Source organism: Pleurodeles waltl, chromosome 9 (assembly GCF_031143425.1).
Source record: "Pleurodeles waltl isolate 20211129_DDA chromosome 9, aPleWal1.hap1.20221129, whole genome shotgun sequence".
In the NCBI taxonomy this organism is placed as follows: domain Eukaryota; kingdom Metazoa; phylum Chordata; class Amphibia; order Caudata; family Salamandridae; genus Pleurodeles; species Pleurodeles waltl.
The window spans coordinates 40,302,990-40,324,380 of NC_090448.1; the positions used below are offsets into that span (position 1 = coordinate 40,302,990).

Here is a 21,391-nt window from a genome sequence, read left to right on the forward strand (position 1 = left end):
TGCAGTAATTACATGGGGGACTGAGGTGTCTGGTGTGGTGTCATGGTGTTGACAGGGGATGAAGGGCTGGTGGGAGGAACAAATAGCCATTGGGTTATGAGGGTGTCAGAGGAGTTTTGATGGAAGGAAGACAGGTTTAAAAGCAGTTATCTAAACCTAATGATTGGGAAGTGGAGAGTGATACACACAGTACAATAGGCACACATGATGCAAGGGGAAGGCACACGCTCAGTCTAAGTTCTTTGTACATCTGTAAGTTGCCTGGGACATATAGACCCTCATTACGAACCTGGCGGTCGGAGATAATGTTGCGGTAGTATTGCCAACATGCTGGCGGTACTAACCGCCACATTATGACATTGGCGGTTTGGCTGAAGCCAATGTACCACTCCAACAGACACGGCAGTAACAGCCGACGGACTGGAGAGACACATCTCCAGCCCGGCGGCCGCCAATGTACCGCCAGCGGAACTATGACCCGCCTACTGTCATGGTTTTCATTGGTTTTTTACCACCACGAAAACCATGGCGGTAGGCACTATCAGTGACAGGGAATTTCTTCCCTGTCACTGATAGGGGTCTCCCCCTCTCCCTTCACTGCTCCCCTCCCCCCGCCCCCCTACCTCACTAAAGCACCCCACCCCCCCACATTCACGCACCCCCTTCACACACACATGCATCCATCCCCACATGCATACATCCATTCACACACACAACCGCACACACTGTCATACATACACGCAGACACGCATTCACAATACACAACATACACGCACTCAAACCTCCATACATGCACATACGCAACACACGCTCGCATACATGCACACACACACACCCTCACACACACACAACACCCCACACCCCCTTCCCCTGTCGGGGACCCGACTTACCTGGATTCAGGGGGTCCTCCAGCATTGGACGGGAAGGGGCTCTGCTACCTCCAGCAGCGACCGCCAGCAGAACATGTCATAATACGACTGGCGGCGGTCTACTGGCATGTCGGTGTTGGTGGCAGCAGAGCCACCTTACCACCATCCTGCGGCATGACCACAGACGGATTACCGCCAGCAGAACATGTCATAATACGACTGGCGGCGGTCTACTGGCATGTCGGTGTTGGTGGCAGCAGAGCCACCTTACCACCATCCGGCGGCATGACCACAGACGGATTACCGCCAGCAGAACATGTCATAATACGACTGGCGGCGGTCTACTGGCATGTCGGTGTTGGTGGCAGCAGAGCCACCTTACCACCATCCGGCGGCATGACCGCAGATGGATTTCCGCCATCCTTCTGGTGGATTTCCGTCTGTGGTCATAATACGGCAGTCGGCTGGTAGCCGCTGCGGTGGTCTTTTGGCGCCCAACGCCGCGGCGGTAGGTGGTCATTACTGTCAATGGTATAATGAGGGCCATAGGTTTGAAGTATCCACTGGCCATCGGGAGGATGAATGGCTGAGTGGCCCCACTGGATTTGAACCTGTGACCAAGGGGTCACTCATAAATAGTAAATATCTCCAGAGGACTAGTCCACTGAGCCGCTCATGGCAAAATCAGGGGTATGTTATGGCAGGCTGTTTTCCACAAGGTCAGGAACAGAATCATTCACATGTCAACTGAAATCCCATACTTTAGGATTTACCCTTGTTCTACCAGCTTCTTAAGAGGCGTCAGTATGTCAGACATTCTCCCAATTTCCTGTACGCCAATATATAGTTTTGTGAAAATCAGTAGTACATTTTTAAAGTGGGATCCGAAGTTAAACCCCAACAGTTTTTTACTCACTCATCCACTCACCTGTTTACTCACTCAGTTAAAGAGACCAGCAGGAGGAATGAGGCAAGGTTTGAGTGATTTCTCACTGTTGCCCTGGCTCATAAATAAGGCTCCCAGTTTTCATTTTTTACTGATTTTTACAGATAAATAAAGACAGAAAATAATGTATTTCCTGTCTGTATTTATTTTTTAAAGCCAAAAAAAATGGAAAATGTAGCTTCTTGTGGGTGACTCTCTGTGCTGTCTTCCATGATTTCCAGGACAACAAGCAGATAGACAAGTATGGGAAGTTAAAACACAGGTTGAGATCTCCCTAAGTACAAGGGTATGGTAACATATATTTATATTATAATGTGATATCTGAGGGCGTAGTGTTTTGCTATATTTGGCTGCTTAATTTGCTAAAATACGACAGGCAGAAAATTATGAGTGCATGTTTGTCAGTTAAATAAATGTGGAAATATACCACTTTACAATTACATTTATTTTCAAAACACAAAATAAGTATGGATAAATACCAATAAGGTGGGCAAAAAACAAATATGGATAAATACAGAGAGAAATGTTCATAAAATAGATACCATAAACCCTCAAGCCCTACTCATAAAGCTCTGGATGGGATAGGTGGAAATCTGTAGATGTAGAATTACTCCTGTGTTTGCAGCGAATTTCCGACTTTCAAGGGATTACAAAGCTCCTAGAAATCTGTAATAGTCATACAATTCTAGTAGCCAGATAAGTAAAAGTTACACTTTTGGAAATTCAAACCGATGGAAAATTCTGGATGTGTAAGATTGACGTACATGTGCATTCTCACACAGTACTCTTTAGTGCTCTCTACAGAAACTATTTCCCTTGTGTGAGCTGTTCCCTTGTGTACACTAAGGTTTGGGGGTGCTCCTTTGAGGTTGTGTCCATCAAGCACTTACTTCTGCCTGGCTGCTACCAGGAAGGGCGAGCGAGGCAGCACGTGGAGCGGGGGCAGGTCACGCAGCGGGGGGCAGTTAAATAAAAAAAAAAACATACTTGCCCCTCTGTGACACGCCACTCCACTCCAGCCTCCTCATCTTCTCTCCCCAACCAATCATGACCTTTCTTCATGCTGTTACACAGCATGAAACAAGTGCCGCGATTGGCCTGAGTGAGCAGAAATGCCGCTCAGGGGGAGAGTGGGGGCACTGCGCTTGGTCTCCACCTGGCTGTAAAATACCGCTGGGTAGAGAGATTGTAAGTGAGCATGTCAGTTTGGCCGGCCTCAGACGGCCAGCCAAACTGACATACATTTAGAAGCGCACATACCACTGCTCCAGCCCGCCCTACAAAGGTGGAAAAATAAAGGGATAATACTTTTACTATCCCTTTATTTTTCTGCTTTTCAATAGTGGGGCGACGCTCCTCCACCATAGCGGAGGGGCCACCGCTGCTGCCCTTGATGGGAGTGCATTTGTGTGAATTTGCCAGGAAGGAGTATGTGTATATTCACACTAGACGAGCTAGTGGGTGTTCACCTACTCTTTCTTGTAGGCCCAACCAAAAACGCCCACACACTCACTCCTAAGCCTGGATTTTTGATCATGGAAATTCCACCCTGGTGCCGACTTTGGTGGGGGACGCTGTGTTTAAAAATAGCTTTTGGTTTAAAAGCATGTGAACCTCCTTGTGCACCCTGCAGTTTTCAGGCAAAAATAAAAATGGCAAGTTAACTCTGGTGATTAATGTTCCTACTGATGAGAGATTGGAAATTTATCTAGTGGAAGTTTTGACTCATCATTAAGTAGCGCAGAGAGTTAATGTGTCCGCTGCAAAGGACGTGTACCATGCAGATCACAGAACTGGATATGAGTGAACTATGAGTAGCGCTGTAAAACACGCCTTCTGTTTGTGGGGCACTAGAAGTTAATAAAAAGAACAAATAGTACCTCGATCACATCGGGAGCAGCGCATGGGCACTAATTAAGTTGAATCAATTAGTGCTTGGTCCTTGCTCCACACAGAGGAAGGGAAATGATGCCAAGCGTGCCTTGACGAATTACGAGGCTGTAAAGAAGAGTGCAGCGCAAACCAACAAATGGTGAACGATAGGCGGGCTCCAAGCCCTTTACTGAACACAACCGAGTCTCACCAGCGAGACGCATGCACTAGTACATGCACTCGCAGGCTCAAAAGTAAAAATGAACTGTTTGTCAGAGAGAAGCTAAGGGGATATGAGGTGCACTGCTGGTGAGTGCTAGTTAGGGGATTCGGGGAGGAGGTCATGGAGGTGGGGACACCAAAAAAGATTGTCGCACCGGGCGCCACCAGCGCTAAAGCCGGCCCTACATAAATTATGCTACTACTGACCGTATGAATCTGAATTGGGTATTTACCAGGGCAAATGGCTTTTCTTGCACACCTAAGTAGAAATTGGATGTGCAAAATACTCTGTGATTTGTACCTTGTGTGAAACTGGAGCACACTTCGGGGGTCATTCTGACCAGGGTCGGCGGGAGCACCGCCGACAGACCGGCGGTGCCCCGCAGGGCATTCTGACCGTGGCGGTTCGGCCGCGGTCAGATGCGGGAAACCGGCGGTCTCCCGCCGGTTTCCCGCTGCCCTGCAGAATCCTCCATGGCGGCGGAGCGCGCTCCGCCGCCATGGGGATTCTGACACCCCCTACCGCCATCCTGTTCCTGGCGGGTCTCCCGCCAGGAACAGGAAGGCGGTAGGGGGTGCCGCGGGGCCCCTGGGGGCCACTGCAGTGCCCATGCCCATGGCATGGGCACTGCAGGGCCCCCCGTAAGTGGGCCCCACAAAGTATTTCAGTGTCTGCTATGCAGACACTGAAATATGCGACGGGTGCCACTGCACCCGTCGCACCTTCCCACTACGCCGGCTCAATTCTGAGCCGGCGTCCTCGTGGGAAGGTTGATTTGCCCTGGGCGGCCTTTTGGCGGTCGCCCGCCAGCCCAGGGCAAATCCCAAAATACCCTCAGCGGTCTTTCGACCGCGGAGCGGTATTTTGGTGGGGGAAGTCTGGCGGGCGGCCTCCGCCGCCCGCCGGACTTAGAATCACCCCCTTCATTTGGGCATTCTTGCAGGGAGCAATTGTGCATTAGATAATTAGCAGTCACTGAGTGGGCTTATCAGTTTAAATCTCAACCATCCCAAAGTGGCGCATTCCACGTCACTAGGCACTCAAAGTTTAGGTCGATTTTTAGGAATCATCTGCACGCCTTTTTTAATTGTAACAAATTTCTGTGGGTTAAAGCCCTTGTTGCAGGAGTCTGCGTGTGATATTCAGAACCCCTGGCTGTCTCAGCCTTCCATCACTCCTGTGCAGATAAAGTGTGCACCGAGCACGGTGGGGCCAATAAACCTGCAGAAGTGTATTATGTATTGTGCTAACAAATGAAGGGAAATAGGCATTAATGTAGTTGTTAGTTACACACATTCTACAGTGCCTAGAAACCGCACTGCCAGTGCTGTCTGCCGAAAGTTCCTCTGTTATTTCCTCTTGTTTTGATGGTGGTGAAGGTTTGTCTTATTTTGTGGACTTTTTGCAACAAATACTGACTTTCCAGGGACTGTGTGGTGCTATATTCAGTATAGTTATCACCCCTCCATTACGTTCAGTAAGTAATGCTGTGCTGTTTGGGAGACAATTAAATGGCATCTTCAGAGGAGGTTCTCCACATCCTGACAATTCCCTCCTTCTGTTTGCATCTTTTAGGGTGACAGGGGTCTTCCAGGATCCGAAGGGCCCAAAGGTGAAAGAGGAGAACCAGGAGAAAAAGGAGACCGAGTGAGTACCGAAAAATATAGTTCTGTTTTTATTTTAAAAAAATTAGAGAGGATTGTACATCAGAAATTATCCTCAACAGGGATGCTTTTGTGAGAGGGATCTCGAGAAGCTTTAAAGAGAGTGAGATGGCTGTTTATGTTTGCTTATCTACAATTTTATGTTGATTATATCATTGTCGCTGCTACAGCCTTTGAAGGCCACCATTTTGTGGCCGTCACTCCACTGGATTGTGGGGAAAGGAAAAATCAAATGATAATAACGCGATCTTATTGACATTTTATTTTTACTGGGAGTAGGGGCAGGGTGGGGGCCAATGGAGGGCTGTAAGTGTGGTTTTGCAGCACAAAGTGCGCATGTCCGTTTGGGCCGGCCATGTTGGGCTGGCCAAACAGACATGCACACTTTGCATGTTCTCTACCCGGCTGTATTGCACAGCCGAGTGGAGAACATGCTCAGGCTCCCACTCCCAGTCCGAGCGGCAAAGCAGGCCGCTCAGACCAATCATGGCACTTGTGTCATGCTGGTGACAGCAGCGTCGTGATTGGCTGGGAGCCTGTGTGCAGCCGGGAAGAGGAAAAGGATGGAGGGGAGACAAACGTGTCTCCCCAAGGTAAGCGTTGTTTTTAACTTTTTTATTTCTTTTTTTTCACCTCAACTCCTCTTGCTCCATCCCGTCCTACCCCACCACCCCTGTTGAGTGGCAGCCACCACTGATTTTGTCGTAGGCTGGGTTTCTGCATGTCCATCAGAGGTGGGAGCCATTTTGTGCAGCTGTGATGTCACGCATGTGTGCAACAAAATTGGCTGAACTCTGTGATGTCATAGTAGATGCCAGACTCCGCGTTCTACTGCTGCTCTGTGCTCTGAGATAGGAGTCCACAAGCTCAAGCCTTCACTATGTACGGCTGGACCAAGGGCAAACACTGGGGGGTAAATAAGAAAGGCCTGGGACAGGAGCATTGTTCAGTACTCGAGTGTAGCCAGACAGGCACGATCAGACCCATATTCAGCACTACTGCCCCTTTCGTTCCTAATGTTCTACATAAGCTCTCCAATCCTGTGATAACGTAGGTGTCAATGTTGAATTCTGCAGTCAGGTTTCTCTGCACGTTTTCTCAACATTCCTAACTTTTGTAATTAAGTCTGCTTTCTCTTTCCATCATAGGGGTCCCCAGGTTACGGCACCGCTGGACAACCAGGAGGCAAAGGCGAGCCCGGCGAAAGGGTGGGTATTGGGAGATTTCACAAGCATAATAGCAGATTATTAAAGTAGGCATCAATTCATGTACACATTTAATATGGTACCTCAGTCGCAGCCATATCAATATTTAACAAGCACTGGCAAAGTCAATAGGTCTGGCATTGATCGCCAGCCTTTTTGCTTTGTCAATGCTTATTTTGTTTTGTCATGGTTTTTGCAAAACCTTATTTTTGGGAATCTTCTGGGACCTTGTCAATCTTAAAAAACCTATTGACTAAAAGAAAAAGCATGTTTTTGGTCCCAACACCACGCAATGTCGTCGTAGTCGCTCGCACTTACGAATACTACTTGGTGAGTTGATTTACTCCCTGTGAAAGGGCAGAATGTTGTGTCTCATAGTGAAGTTAGCCAATAGCTGAAGTGGGCTGACCGACCCTTTGCCTCTTGCTGTATGCTCTTGTGGGTGGAATTAAAATGGGAATGACAGAATAATAGACAAATAAATGAAGCGGGCTTCCTGAAATCCCCTATCAAATAGATATATAACTATATATGTGTGCATATCTATCTATCTAGCTATATATATATATATATATATATATATATATATATATATATATATATACACACATATATATTCACTTAAAAACCAAAGGTTGCAGGGAGGTTATAGTTAGGCTCACATTTAAATGTACAAAAACATAGAAATTCATCTGTTATAGTTAGAGGTATTTCAAGTAACTATAACTCGCACCCTCGCCACGCACAGTTTTCTCATCAATAATGTTATTGCAAATGTTACAGTGACATTATCAATAGTGTTATAAAAGATGTCATGATTGCTGTAATATCTGGGATAATTAGCAGCGCATGGCGAGAGCGCGAGTTGTAGTTACTTTAGGACACCATGGAGAACTACCATTTCTATGGTAGTTCCCCGTTTAACTAGGGACTCATCGGTGCAAGTTGGAATACCACAGTATTCCCAAATCCAGATATACCCATAATCTATGATATTGGTAATCCTGGGGTGCAGGAGTACCAAATTGAAATGGATGCACCCACTCCTATGGAGGGTTTTGGAGGGCCCACCGATATTACTATGCATCAATGTATGCCTTTCAATGCAGGTAAATGCTGCAATTAAATGTAGATATCATCCAAGGGGGCAAGGATTACCCTGAAGAAGGCCTCCTAATTCTTAAAATGGACTAGCCAACCCACCTCGATGTTTGTCAACTTTTTGCTTTGCAGCTAGGTATTGTGTTAGAATTTCGTCTCAAAAATGTGTTGGGATTTGTAGAAAGGGCAAGTATTACTTTACTGTCCAAGTACCTATTAATTATGTTGTGTTAACCATTTTTTATAGATGATTGTAGATCTTCCAGGGAGACACCTAAAAGAGAACCTGAACTAAAAGTGACAGGAAAATAACATTCTTCTTTCTTCCTTCCACTAGGGGGTTGCAGGACTTAGTGGCAAAACTGGACCAAAGGTATGGTCTTTCATTCACTATTTGCCCCCTTTTATTTCTTTATGGGGTGAAACACATGCATGTTATTTTCCTAATTGGAGTGTTGCCATATGCTGAGTATACACCTGGTGTATGTCATGGTCTTGCATAGATGTTCGGCCATTTTGTGCTGCTGAAGATGCTTCAGCTAGTGCAGATCACAACTGTATAAATGCATACAGTTGTTATCCACTTCCAGCATATCTCTTTAATTCTCTTCCATTATGTGATATCATGGATTGCATGCCTGTTAGCTATGTTGGCCTGCGAAAGACTGCATTCTTTGTACCAAACCTATTAACCCTTCAGTCTGTTGGTGACAACCTTCTGTCAGGCGCTGCTCCTCTGTTTGGGTGGAGGCGCATCGCCACCGCCCCGCCCCCGTGTAACCCCCCGCCAGCAGCAACTGCTGCAAATCCTTTCACAAGGAAGGGATATTGTGGGAGACGAGCAGTGGGGAGTGCACTGTGAACTCCCCTCAGAGCGCATGTGTGTTTGGCCAGCCGTCTAGGGCCGGCCAAACATACATGCGCACAGGACTCTCTCCTGGCTGGAGAGAGCCTTCACAGGCTCCCAGTCTGCCTGGAAGTGTCCTAGCTGGTCGCTCCCAGCCAATCCTGACGCTGCTCTAAGCAGCGTCAGGATTGGCCTCAGGGCAGGCTGTGAGCCTGTGCTTGCAGCAGCGACAGGAGAAGAGCGGCACGGGTAAGTGATTTTTTAAACATTTTTTAATTATTTTTCTCCCTCACCCCTGCCCCGCACCCACAAAGACCCGCAAGCCGCTCCTGCCTTCTGTTCTCTTCACATTGTACAGCTGACAATTTCTAATCGAACTTTCGTGGTCTGGACAATTTTGGCCTGATTCACAAAGGTAAACTTACATTTTTGTGTAAGTCGACGTTTTTTGCAATTCACAAAGGAATCTTACAAGTAGTATCTTTATGACTGCAGAGCCTGGGCACTCGTGGCAGACACTACACACATAAAAAGATAGGCATTCATAAAGATGTTACTCATAAAATTGCTTTGTGAATTGAAAAAGATTGTCAACTTACAATAAAGTGTAAATTTACCCTTGTGAATTCAGTCATTTGCTTCTGAAGGCCTCCAGTGCACCGAGTGTCTAGTACTTTTGAGCCCTCTTTTGCAGGACTATTTTTTGGATGCACTTCCCTTTGTTGCATTTCTGTGGGTCTTCTACATTTACCCTCCATATTTCTGTTGTTTTGGAATATTTTAGCTCCCCGTGCAACCAAAATGATTCATTCAACATTTTAAAACCGAATCGATAATTAGATATCCTGATTTCAGTGTCATAATTGCATATGTTTTGACCCTCAGGGAGACCAGGGGGACCCAGGAGAGAAAGGAGAACCGGGTAAAGCAGGTGCACCCGGACAGATTGGGCTACGTGGAAAGGAGGTAATTTGTCTATTGATGAAGCCACTCTTTGTCTATTGATGAAGCCCCTTGATCAGTTGCAGGTAACTGATAAAGGGGCAGAGCCTTCTACAATCATCCAAGAGTTTGACAAACAGATTTTCTTTCATCTGCCATTATGCATCCTTCATAGCTCTCTGGGATCACACAATATGTTTTTTTGAATTAATGTATACTGAAAACACAACGCAGCACCATCACAATACTGGAAAATCCAAACAGATGGCGTAAATCTACTTTAATACATGGGTTCCATATTCATACACCATCATGAGTAGGCTTTTCAAAATTTGGTTATTCAGCCAAGTTGTTTAGATGATAAAAAGCTTAAAGAAACACAACTAAGGGCCTTATTATGACCTTAACGGAGGGGTTTCCTCCATCACAAATGTTACGGATATCCCGTCTGTCGTATTACGATCTCCGTTGAATATAATGGGTTCGTAATACGGCAGACGGAATATCCGCCACATTTGTGATGGAGGAACACCCCTCCATCAAGGTCGTAATAAGGCCCATAATGTCTTTTTTATTTAAAGTGACAAACGACTTAAAAAAGTAACACTCCTCTAAGACGCCTGCATGTTGCCTTTCCTTACTCACAACTGACGTACTATTTTACTTATATATTTAAAAATATTACGAACCAAATACATTGATACAGTTTCACAATTCTTGGGAAGAAGAAGAAGGTTTGTGACCAACATAAAACATAAAATTATAGATATGAGGAAGTGACTAAAGGGGATGGTTCTCACCCAAGGTTCTGTGTAACATCAAGCACAACTCGAGCTTCAGTCTCAATGTATTTCAGATGCTGCTCAGATCCCTGCTGTTCAGGTACCCATCTGTAATTTTATACCTGTGACCTGTGTGACCACATATAAAATAAGGTCTGTTGATGTTCACCAAGTAGCCTGTAACAGCAGAAAGATACCAACTTTTTGATAGGTGGGTGGTAAAGGAATCAACTCCACCGCACGATCCATTTGCATCTTCTTCCAAATTTAACTCTCATTCCAGAAATCAGTAGTTTCCATTCAGAGCAAACCCTGAATCAGAAGCTAGAATTTCCTTCAGGCATCATAGTAAAAAAAACACCTTGTTGTTGGCTTCTTACATCTAGAAGGGTGGCAGAGGGTGCCAGGGGCTGCAGGAATTAAATAGTATAGGTAGCAATGCTCTAGGCAGATATGTCTGAGAATGTGAAATTACTATGCATGGTAACTAAATAAAACCTATAAAAGAGAGTGCCATTAATACTGATAATAAAATATTACACTTAAATTTAGTACTAGAGAACAAAGGCATATAGGGCAGATAATACATATGGAAGTAAAGCTGAAGTATAACATTTTTTTAAAGAAAAGTCCAAAATGTAGTTTCAATCCAATACAACTGTTTACTTCTGGTGATTTCAAGGGTCGTCGTGAAAGCAGACTGACTGTCACATCCTTGTCTCATCATGTTCCTAGACTAAGGTGAACTGTTCAAGTTCACCCCTACTCATGAAGACATTTTTATTACCTCTTGGGTATTTACAAGGTATTGATGCATGAGCTGGGCAGTTGACCACCTTCTGGTAAACAGCTGAGCAGACATGAAGTTCTGTCCTTCATGCTTTTAGTAGAAGGAAAGGGTACCTTGCTCCAGCTTCAGTATAGGAACCATTGGGCCTGATTTAGATGGTTGTTTGCATGTGTAAGTCTAACTTAGCCATGCATGTTGGCCTACATGTGAATCCACAACCACTTTTTTAATTTATAGAAGTCGTTTTGCACTCATGAAAGGATTTACTCAAAAAGATTTTCCTAGTGAGTACATTTCTTCAGGGCTGTCATTCCAAGCCAGGAATGACCCGGACACTTGGGAACACACATATATTTACACAATTCAGCTTAATAATGGCAAGAGCTGATGTTAAACTGTTTCCAGGGGAAGCAAATTCCCAATGAAATTAATGTAGGCTTTAGGGGAAGGGGCCTCTTCTCTTGAAACAACATTCTCCCTGTTGAGGAAAAAAAATACACAACTATCTTTGTGTCTGATAAAAAGAATTCACAAACGTTTTCCAGGGTTTAAGTTGAGCCTGGCACCAGTTTCCAGGAGTAACCGGGAAGACAGTTTGTGAATTTCAAATAATCAGATACCTCCTGCACCCATGAGCAGTGGTTAATCCACAAGTAAAAGTTTACCATTATTTTTATTAATCAATTTTCCCGAGATGAAAGACTGAATAGAGAAGAGGTGTAGGTCTGTCCCAAGACAAATGTGATCAGCATATCTAAAAAGGGCGCTGAAGCAAAGGAAAATGTGAATTCAAAATGAATGTGGGGCAGACGAGGCAGGGAGCATATTAGGACCCATCCTTTGTGCTGCGGATTTGTTTTCTCCATCTACAGCGGCACATAGCGCCTTGAGTTTCCGAGCTCTGCTATCTGTAGCTCATATACTAAATCAAAGACTTTTAGAGTTAATATATGTGCTGAAGGCGGGAAAAAGAAACACATAGACCCCTTCAGCATTGGCGCAACGTATAGACCGTAGAGACCGGGATCAGACTTCAACCCCAGGTGTGTGATGTTGAACGGCAGGGATGAAGCTGAAGAACAAGACTGAGCTAGTCATCCTCACCTGCTGTCCCTTAATGTTCTTCCAAGCCATGCCACAAATCCCTCAACCATAGCAAATAGCTATGTCCATAAAGTCGGGCATTGTTGGCGGTTTCCCAACCCAACGTCACCATAGGTTTAGTTTCACTACATTTTCACTGAGATTTTTTGGAAACGCATATATTGGAGTGTCCGGGTATTCCTGGAGTAATGTAGAATCTACGTGGATGACCCTCTATGTTCTGAGTGAGTTGGTTTTTATTAGTTTCACTATTGCCCTTCCCTTTCCCTGCAGTCAGAAGACCCACTCATCATAGCTGGGACACCAGGCTGCAGGGTCACTCAGGACTGCCTTGGTCCTGAGTGACAGCAGGGAGACATAAAAACCATGGCTTAGCCGAGGTGTGCAGTACTGCTGAAAAAAGCAGACCACAAGATACTAGAGCACAGTGTCACGCTCTAAACATCCTCAGCTCAGGGAGCTGGGCCTTTTCTGTCCTTACCCACCACCTATGGAATAGCCTGCCCTTCAGCACCTTTTCAAACACAGGAGCTTCTGTAAGGTTTTCAGATCTCCCCAGTTCTGTTGTGTTTTGATTCTACTTCCATGATAATTTTCTTCTTTCCATTTAGTCCTAGGGCCACAGTACACTTGGGCGATTGATGCAATTACAAGTATCTCACTCACTCAATTTGTGAACATTTGGCTCTGTTTAAATAAGTTCTAGGCTGACTACCAATTTCTCTCTCACTCAATCAGAGGACATTTGGCTTTCTTGAAACCAGTTCTCAAGATTGATTCTGGACCAGGCCACAGTTCTACCTGACCCTGAGTTTTGCTACAACACTGAATGTTGGGCCGTGTCCTAGACTCTACCAGGGATTGGCAGAGTACCCATACTGTCCTAATGTCTGTTTACATGATTAACAGGTTGCACCTAATGGGGATGTTGACATTTTTGTATACAACATGCCACTTGATTATGTGACTGCCATGAACTTTTATTCTGAGTTATAATGGATTTTCCAATCTCTTCTCCACTGTAGGGGGAGCGCGGCGAGAAAGGAGACGAAGGAACACCGGTGAGTGTCTCAACAGTAGTGGTTATGTTCCCTCACAGTTTCCAGGGTCTGATACTTTGTTTCAGATTCTTTCTTGATGTGTTTATTTTTAGTATATGTGTGTTTCTGTCTTTTCTTGCAGGGGGAAGCAGGTGTCCCAGGCAAGAATGGAGAACGAGGGCCCAGGGTGAGTAGGATACAGTACAACCCCTGCTGCCAGTGTGCTTCCCTAATGCAGTTGATCCCCTCTCCTCACTCCACATACAATCCCATTGTCGTCACAATCAGTTTCTCCTACCCCTCTTTTCAGAAGTTGTTCAAACATAATTCTCCATCCCTTACTCCACGGGTTTACCACAGGCTTATGCAGCATGTAGCCTCTCTGACATCTCATACCAAATGCTACACACTGCCTCTTGCTCAATCCTGATAAGAAAGAATCTGTATATGTTCCCTTTTCCAGTGCATTAAAACCTTTCCCTCTCATCTCATTTTCTCCCCTAACTTTGTGCTTTTATTTATTCTTTATGTTGGAGGTATTTCAACAGCACAATGTGACATCTTTTTGCCTTCATTGTATTCACCAACATCTGTCCACTACCACCTGCTTAACTTCTAGAGATATAAAATTAAGGCACAATGCATGCCATTTAAAGAAGACTAAAGATAACACCATAAAAGACAAGAAAAGCAACAAAACAAAAACCATTAATCAAGAGGAGCTTGTCCAGGGAATTCACAGGAAAAAGAACACTTTCTATTATAATGAGGAGGGTGGTCAGCATTTCTCAGGAGTTGCGAACAGATCCACCAACAACAGGAACCAGAGGATGTCCCAGGAGATATGATCAAATCTGTTTTCAGCATTAAGAAATATTGCTACTATTGGCTTCTGCTGGGCCTCCTCCAGTTCCTCAGGGCAACCATGGTATTGGTGTCAACACGATTTGTGCCCTAGCGTGGTTGCTTGAGGGTTGATCTGAAAATGTTTCTACTGTGTGCTCTTGAAATGTCCAGGTCAGTGGTTTGGCACTGACTATAATATCTGCATTGAGTAGCACAGTGGTTCTATCCAACACACATTAAATCTTAGGCTTTTTCTTGTTCAGAAAAATTGCCATATTCCCCTGAATCCATCACTGTGGTCCTGTCTATCAGCCCTGATTTTCTAAATTAAGTTTTCAGCAGAAACTGTCCTATTCTTCAATCTCTTTAAAATTGCCTTATGTGTCCTACCAAAAGACTATGTTCAACTTTTCAGAATTAATTTTCACATCTTTTTACTCTGCTGAAGAGTGTCCATGGCCGTGCCTTCCTCTAAATTTAGAAGACTGACCTTTTTATGCCCCTGGATACTGCCTTTAATATCAAGCTCTTTGCTAATCCCACTGTGCTTCCTCATGATTCAGATATTTTTACCTCCTAGTCCCCATCAGTGATACACACCCCTCAACACATGGTCTACCAAATAGACATATGTCATACCGCATTGAACTATTATGTACCACACTAACCCATTATCTACCATATCAGCTTATTATCTAGCACAGTGGTCCCCAGCCTGTGGGCCGGGGACCTCTGGGGGTCCGCGAAACCTCCTTAGGGGGTCCGCGAATGCTTGGAAAATGTAATAATATTAGGTTCCAACTATCAGTAATGGCTCAGTGGGGGTCCACGGAGTCCAATAATGAGTCAGTGGAGGTCCCCGGGCTCCAGTATTGATAAAATGGGGGTCCACAGAAGTCAAAAGGTTGGGAACCACTGATCTAGCACATCAACTTATTATGTACCACATCGACTTATGACCTACCACATTTGCGTACAATCATTCACATAGAGTGATTACCCACCACATTGCCCAGTTATCTACCTCAGTAACCTATGATCTATCACATTGACGCACGATCCTCTACATGTCCCTTTTAGCTACCACATCGACATATTATCCACCACATCGACCTATGACCTCCAGCATTGACGTGATCTACGGCATAGACCTATTTCCTACCACATCGTCCTATCACCTACCAACTCCCTGAGCGCCTAAACTAATGTTTAATCCCCACCTTTTTCAGTCGAAGTGTATTCTCATGTCTCTTTCCCCTTGCATTGAAAACAACATCTACAAAGGTTATTACACCCTGGACTTTGATTTATTACATCAATGTAGATCTGGTAAACACTCATGATATCTCCTACACTGCCTTGTTCCCCAAATACTGATATTTGTTACCACCCACCAATAAATTCCAATTATCGGGTTCTATTTCTATATATTATCTGGGCTTGGGATGGTTAGCCAAAAAAACATACAAAATACAAATAGTTTTGACAAAAGGTGCCTGTGATTCCACACATCTAGCTGCAGAGTCATATATGTATCATCACATAGCGCCATTGTGACTGTCTGTTTGTTGCAAATGCGATTTCTCTGTGTAAAGTTATCAGCACACATGAACAATAAATTTGTTTGTGACTAATAATATACTGTTTGCTGTATCTACTACTGGATTAATCGGTGCTGCAATAATACTCATAACTCTACTCATCAAGAGATATCAAGCCACTATAAATTCCAAAGGTCCCCAATGCCCATGTTACACTATACCTCTTGTATGAATTCCATCAGTACTATGCTCTGCCCCAGTCTGTACAACCACAAGACCCTCAATGGGCAACACCACAAACTTGTAATGTGTAGATTCCTACACTCAAGCCTTTAAATATGTTCATCCTGCAACCTCACTTTACATTCTTTACTCAACCAGCAGATTATTTCTCCAACTTCACACTTTAGGGTGAAGGAGAAGCCTCTAGACCCATTATCCCATGGAATACCTTAAGGTCTCCAGTGATGCATTATTCAACCTCAAACATCCTGCACAAACCAACTCATTCAACCTTCAGACACCAGCATCAGTCTTAGACTCAATGAGATCTCATACCTACACACTCACATATCTATGGTGGGAAAAGTTGCAACAAGCAGCCCCCATATAAGCCTCCTCTGCAGAGCACATTATTGAGCATCCACACACGTGTGTGTGTAGAGGAAGGCTAGCATACCAAATCCCCATGCGGTTTACACCATAAGGAAACCTCAATACAGTTCACAAACATGACTTCTCAGCCTCTCTATGGAGGGACGGGAGCTTATCTGTACCTATGAACTACAACATGTATTAGAGCCTATACTCACAGGCACACACTCTCTTACTTTTCACCTATCGCAGACTAAGCTGGAGATAAAGCATGACATTGCAATGCAGAGGAGGGAGGTGTTTATCCAAACTTTGAGGCATTTGTTACTCACATCAATCTCGCCTTTTAGAATGATGTGATCCACAGCTATGCTGACATTGTCTCTTTCTTTAAAGGGTCTGCCAGGAATCCGTGGTGTTGTTGGAGAAAAGGGGGACCCAGGAGATCCAGGCGACCCTGGTAGGGATGTAAGTATTATTCCCATATTCAATGCACCCCAATGTAATGACACTTGTCCTTCATCATCTTTCAGCTCTCTCTTTCTCACCTGCTAGGGTAGCTCTGGGCCTGCGGGAAGTAAAGGAGACAGAGGAAATCCGGTGAGTACACTGTGGAACTTTTCTGCCTTCCTGGAATATTTTTTAAGACACATATGTTCTTTCCCCATCACTATTGTATTACAACAGCTAAAGGTGAATGTGTTTGTAAATTACACTGCTAGAGTAGAGGTTTCCTATGCAACCCCATTCTCCACCACAGTTTGGGTGAAGGTACTGGTGCTGTGGATGTCAGGGACACTACAGCACTTGTCCCACCAGGCACTGGTTTAAGTCAGGTGAAGTGGAGGAGAGAAAAAGGGACAGATTATGTTCTATGGAGTGATAAAGGGAGATTGCGCCCAATCTATGTCTATACAGCAAGAACAGCAGGCACAATATTGGAACCTTGGTATCTGTGCTGTTGTTTTTGCCTTTATGAGTCACTTCTCTTACCTCTAAGTGGCACCAGCATTGTGTACTGTGACATGCTGGCATGTACATTCATTATCACAGGTATGTAAAGGCTACTGTTTAGCATAAAGGGAGAGTGCATTTCCTAAATGTTTACTAATGTACACATTCAAATCTCATATTTATGGGCCCCTAATGTCTTTTATTAAATGCAAACACATTGGCTCTCATTACGCATTAATGCACACGCACTTCCCCGTAATATGGCGGGCGGAGTCTTGTTGGCGTTGCGATGCTGGTGATGGAACAGCCTCTCTTCCTCTGTCGGCCAGGCCGACGGGGTCGGATTTCTGCCTGTAAACGGGTGGAAATCCTACCTAACTCAAAATATGGAGGTCTTCGGGCCACCAGCACTGGCGGTCTGTTGGCTGTAGCGGCTTCAGCGGTCTTGGAAAAAGACCGCTGAAGTCGTAATGAGGGCCAATATGTCCTTCTACAGAAACTTATCAATGCACTGCCTAGAAGGCACACATGCTGCAGCCACTTCATATTACTATTAGTTGCCTTCAAAATTAGCAAATATTGATTTGCTTTCTTGCAAAGTTCTTTTAGCTAAATACCTTTTCATTATGAAATTGGCTGCCAAATGCTTGCTCCACTCACAAGGCTGTGGCCTGCAATCAACACAATATAGGAAAAAGCAGCTGCCCGGCTAGGAGAGGCTGTCATGGGAAATACCAAGCAAGGAGGGGTGTTGGAGCATTAGGGAAATGGAACAGTCACGCCCACAGTTTTATAAAGTGAAATGCATGCACGGATATGCTGAAAATGTTATAGTTAATTAACTTAATAAGAATGAACCTGAAGATGGCACACTATCACAGACATGTTTGCTCATTTGAAAACATTTTGGGGAGACATAAACAGTTTGTAATTGACATACTAGTAAGTGAGTGTAAATTTGGAGTTAGGAGCCTAACACGTTGTGTCATAAAGGATCCCTGAACCATAAAAAGCATAAAAAACTCTCACTGCCCATAAACATCACCCATCCCTGAACCCAAAAAACCCTCATTACTCCTTATCTTCACCCCAGTGTGTGATTTTGGATGTTTCCTTAAAATTATCTTTCCTTTAAAATCTTTCTTTTTTATTTTTCAGTTCATTTCCGTTTCCCTAAAATTAGTTCCTCAAATTGGCTTTCTATGATTTGGTTTAGTCCAGTGTGGTTTCTCAGTTTTTGTTTCTTGATTAATTAACCCACATCACAACTGCAGTCCTACATCTGTCCTTCTAAGACCCACCTTCTGTCCTCTTAAGTTAACACCCCATCCTGCACTCAGACCCAAGTTGTGCCCTGGTCAGCCCAACTCCTGTCTTCTCAGTCTTACCTCCCATCATCTGCAGTCTCAAACATGCCCTGGTCGATCTGAAGTCCCACCCTGATAAACTCCACCCCAGTTCTGTTTGGTCTCATCTCCCATCCTGGTAGGCTCCATCTTTAACTCTTCTCAGTCCCACCTCCTGAGATGCTCAGCCCCATCGTCCACCCTGAGGATCTCCCCCTCGAGCTGTGTTTAGTCCCACCTCCTTCTAGGTTAGGCACATGGTTGTTTTTTTGCCATCGTTGCCTGTGTTTTAAGTGCAGACTGGTAAAAACATTGAGAAAATCAGTGCAGTATTTTTCCCTCCTAAAAATATGAACCTAAAACAGCAAATGCATAAATAATCAATTGTGATGTATTTGAAAGTTGTCTAACTTGCTTCAGAGTGACTGCACTGTCACAGAATCATGTTAACAATTTGACACATAGGGGGTTATTCTAACTTTGGAGGAGTGTTAATCCGTCCCAAAAGTGACGGTAAAGTGACGGATATACCACCAGCCGTATTACGAGTTCCATAGGATATAATGGACTCGTAATACGGCTGGTGGTAAATCCGTCACTTTTCCGTCACTTTTGGGACGGATTAACACCTCCTCCAAAGTTAGAATAACCCCCTTATTCTTTTGCATCTACCGACTCCTGGCTTGCTGGAGGTGTCTGAATTAATCAGAACCCTGTTCTACCCCTATTTACAACTCAGGCATGCACTAACACCTTAAATCTCAGAGCTGGAGGACCTCCTAGGCTTTAAATGCTTTAGATGGCAATTAGGAGGCAGAAAAGTCACACAGGTTTATTGGTCATTAATATACCACAAGGATGATTCACTTGCTGCACTCTGCTTGGCCTAGGAAAGGGACCTGGGAACCTTTAAGGATGAGGATGGGCAGACGCCAGTGCATCTCTGCGACAATCAGCAATTGCATCTAGATTCCATCTTGTCCTGTTGAAATATATCCACAGGGTCTATGCATGAGATGTAGAGGGCCCGATTCACAAAGGTAAACTTAGACTTTTGGTCTAACCTTATACCAAATGTCTATGTTTATGACTTTGGGAATTCACAAAGGGCATTTATATATACTATCTTTATGTCTGCACTCGGGACGGTGATTCGCCAGAGTGTGAACATAAAGTTAGTACACATAAAACCTAGGAGTGACTTCTTTACTATGTAAAGGGAAGTCAGTCATTCCCCCTTCCTGTGTATTATTCAGCTCTACCAAGAGTCACTTACGCAAATTAGTCATTACCTTATTGGCATTGTGTTGTCACCTATTTTAGAGCTCCTTTGAACTCAGCCGCCCACCTGTTTGCCTGTGCCCAATCCGTGTGTTGCTGGTGAAAGGCGCCATGGATTAGCATTTCTAGCTGGACCGAGGTGATTGGTGCCAGTCTGTAGTGGCACATTATGCAAAAAAAGGAATGCAGCCCAAAGTAATTACCAGGGGCAGACAATTCATGTTGGCGATATACGGCACATCATCGTGGGAGGCAGGTTTGGAGGAGGGTTTTTTTTATGTAGAAGTATGTTTGTGGGGTTTAGACACATAACTGTCAGTGGCACAAGGGAAGCTGTCAGATGCGGCATCCTTGAGAAGAGACTCTTGTGGGCTGGGATCACAGGATCGAGATCCCAGTGACGGGCGGTGCAAATTCCTGGGCATTACACTGGACAACACATCAAGGATGGGAACAGACATCCTGGTGGCAGAAGATTGGGGTGCGGGTGCCATGGTAGACTTGGGGGTACATGTCCAGAAAAGCAGATACATAACTCTGGAGGATACTGTATGAAAGAATCCCCTTCCCCCCATTGACACATTGCATGGCTTCAGATTAAAAGACTCCTGCATGTCACACTGCGCGGCAGAGGATGAAGGTGTCGTGCTCCTCCTTCTGGAGGGCACGGCCTTGGTTTAGGGCAAACAGTGAATGTTAAAGTGAATGTTACAGTAGTACCTGCCTCAATGAACATATAAACTGTCCAGTCAGTTCAATGCGCGAGCCACAACACCTACTCCTTTTAAGCTACACAAGTGCCAAGGGCCGGAGTGCTTCAGATATACTGTATAAATCACATGTCACATACCGTTGCCTGGTAGGCTTTCTTGATGGCAGATACAAACAAAGGGTCTCATTACGAGGCTGGCGGTCTTAAGACCGCCAACCTCGCGGTGGCGGTCAGGACCGCCGCTGCTGTGGCAGTCCGACCGCCACATTAAAATCCTGGCAGTCAGGCTGACAGATTTCCGAAGTCTCCACTGGGGTCGGTGATCCCGACGGGTTGACGGTGGGTGGAGGTTGCAATTCGCTGGGCAGCGCTGCATGCATCGCTGCTCTGCGGATTAAGACCTCATTCTCTGCCAGCCTTTGCATGGCGGTTTCACAGCCATGAAAAGGCTAGCGGAGACAAGTGCAGGGGGCCACAGTGGGGCCCCTGCACTGGCCGTGGACTTGGATTGGGCAGTGCAGGGGGCCCCCTGCCTGGCACATGCACAATGTTCACTTTCTGCTCTGCAAACAGTGAACATTGCAAAGGTGCTGGTGCACCCTGCAGGCGACAGCATTGCCATTAGCTCGATTTCGAGCCAGAGACAATGCAGCTGCCTATTTCCTGCTATGCTGACGGGTGGAAACCTCAGTTTCCGCCCATTAGCCTTGATTGAAACTCCTAATAGGTCCG

The 21,391-nt window shown here is 45.0% G+C and overlaps 1 protein-coding gene across 1 annotated transcript in view; it reads left to right on the forward strand.

The window, feature by feature from the left end:
* The window catches only part of COL7A1 (collagen type VII alpha 1 chain), a 618,941-nt gene that overhangs the window by 420,047 nt on the left and 177,503 nt on the right, over positions 1–21,391 (forward strand). Inside the window, exons 53-60 of the mRNA XM_069207404.1 lie at positions 5,486–5,557; positions 6,723–6,782; positions 8,218–8,253; positions 9,613–9,693; positions 13,371–13,406; positions 13,528–13,572; positions 16,763–16,834; positions 16,922–16,966. Of these exons, the coding sequence (XP_069063505.1) occupies positions 5,486–5,557; positions 6,723–6,782; positions 8,218–8,253; positions 9,613–9,693; positions 13,371–13,406; positions 13,528–13,572; positions 16,763–16,834; positions 16,922–16,966 (447 nt within the window). The remainder of the gene's footprint in view (positions 1–5,485; positions 5,558–6,722; positions 6,783–8,217; positions 8,254–9,612; positions 9,694–13,370; positions 13,407–13,527; positions 13,573–16,762; positions 16,835–16,921; positions 16,967–21,391) is intronic.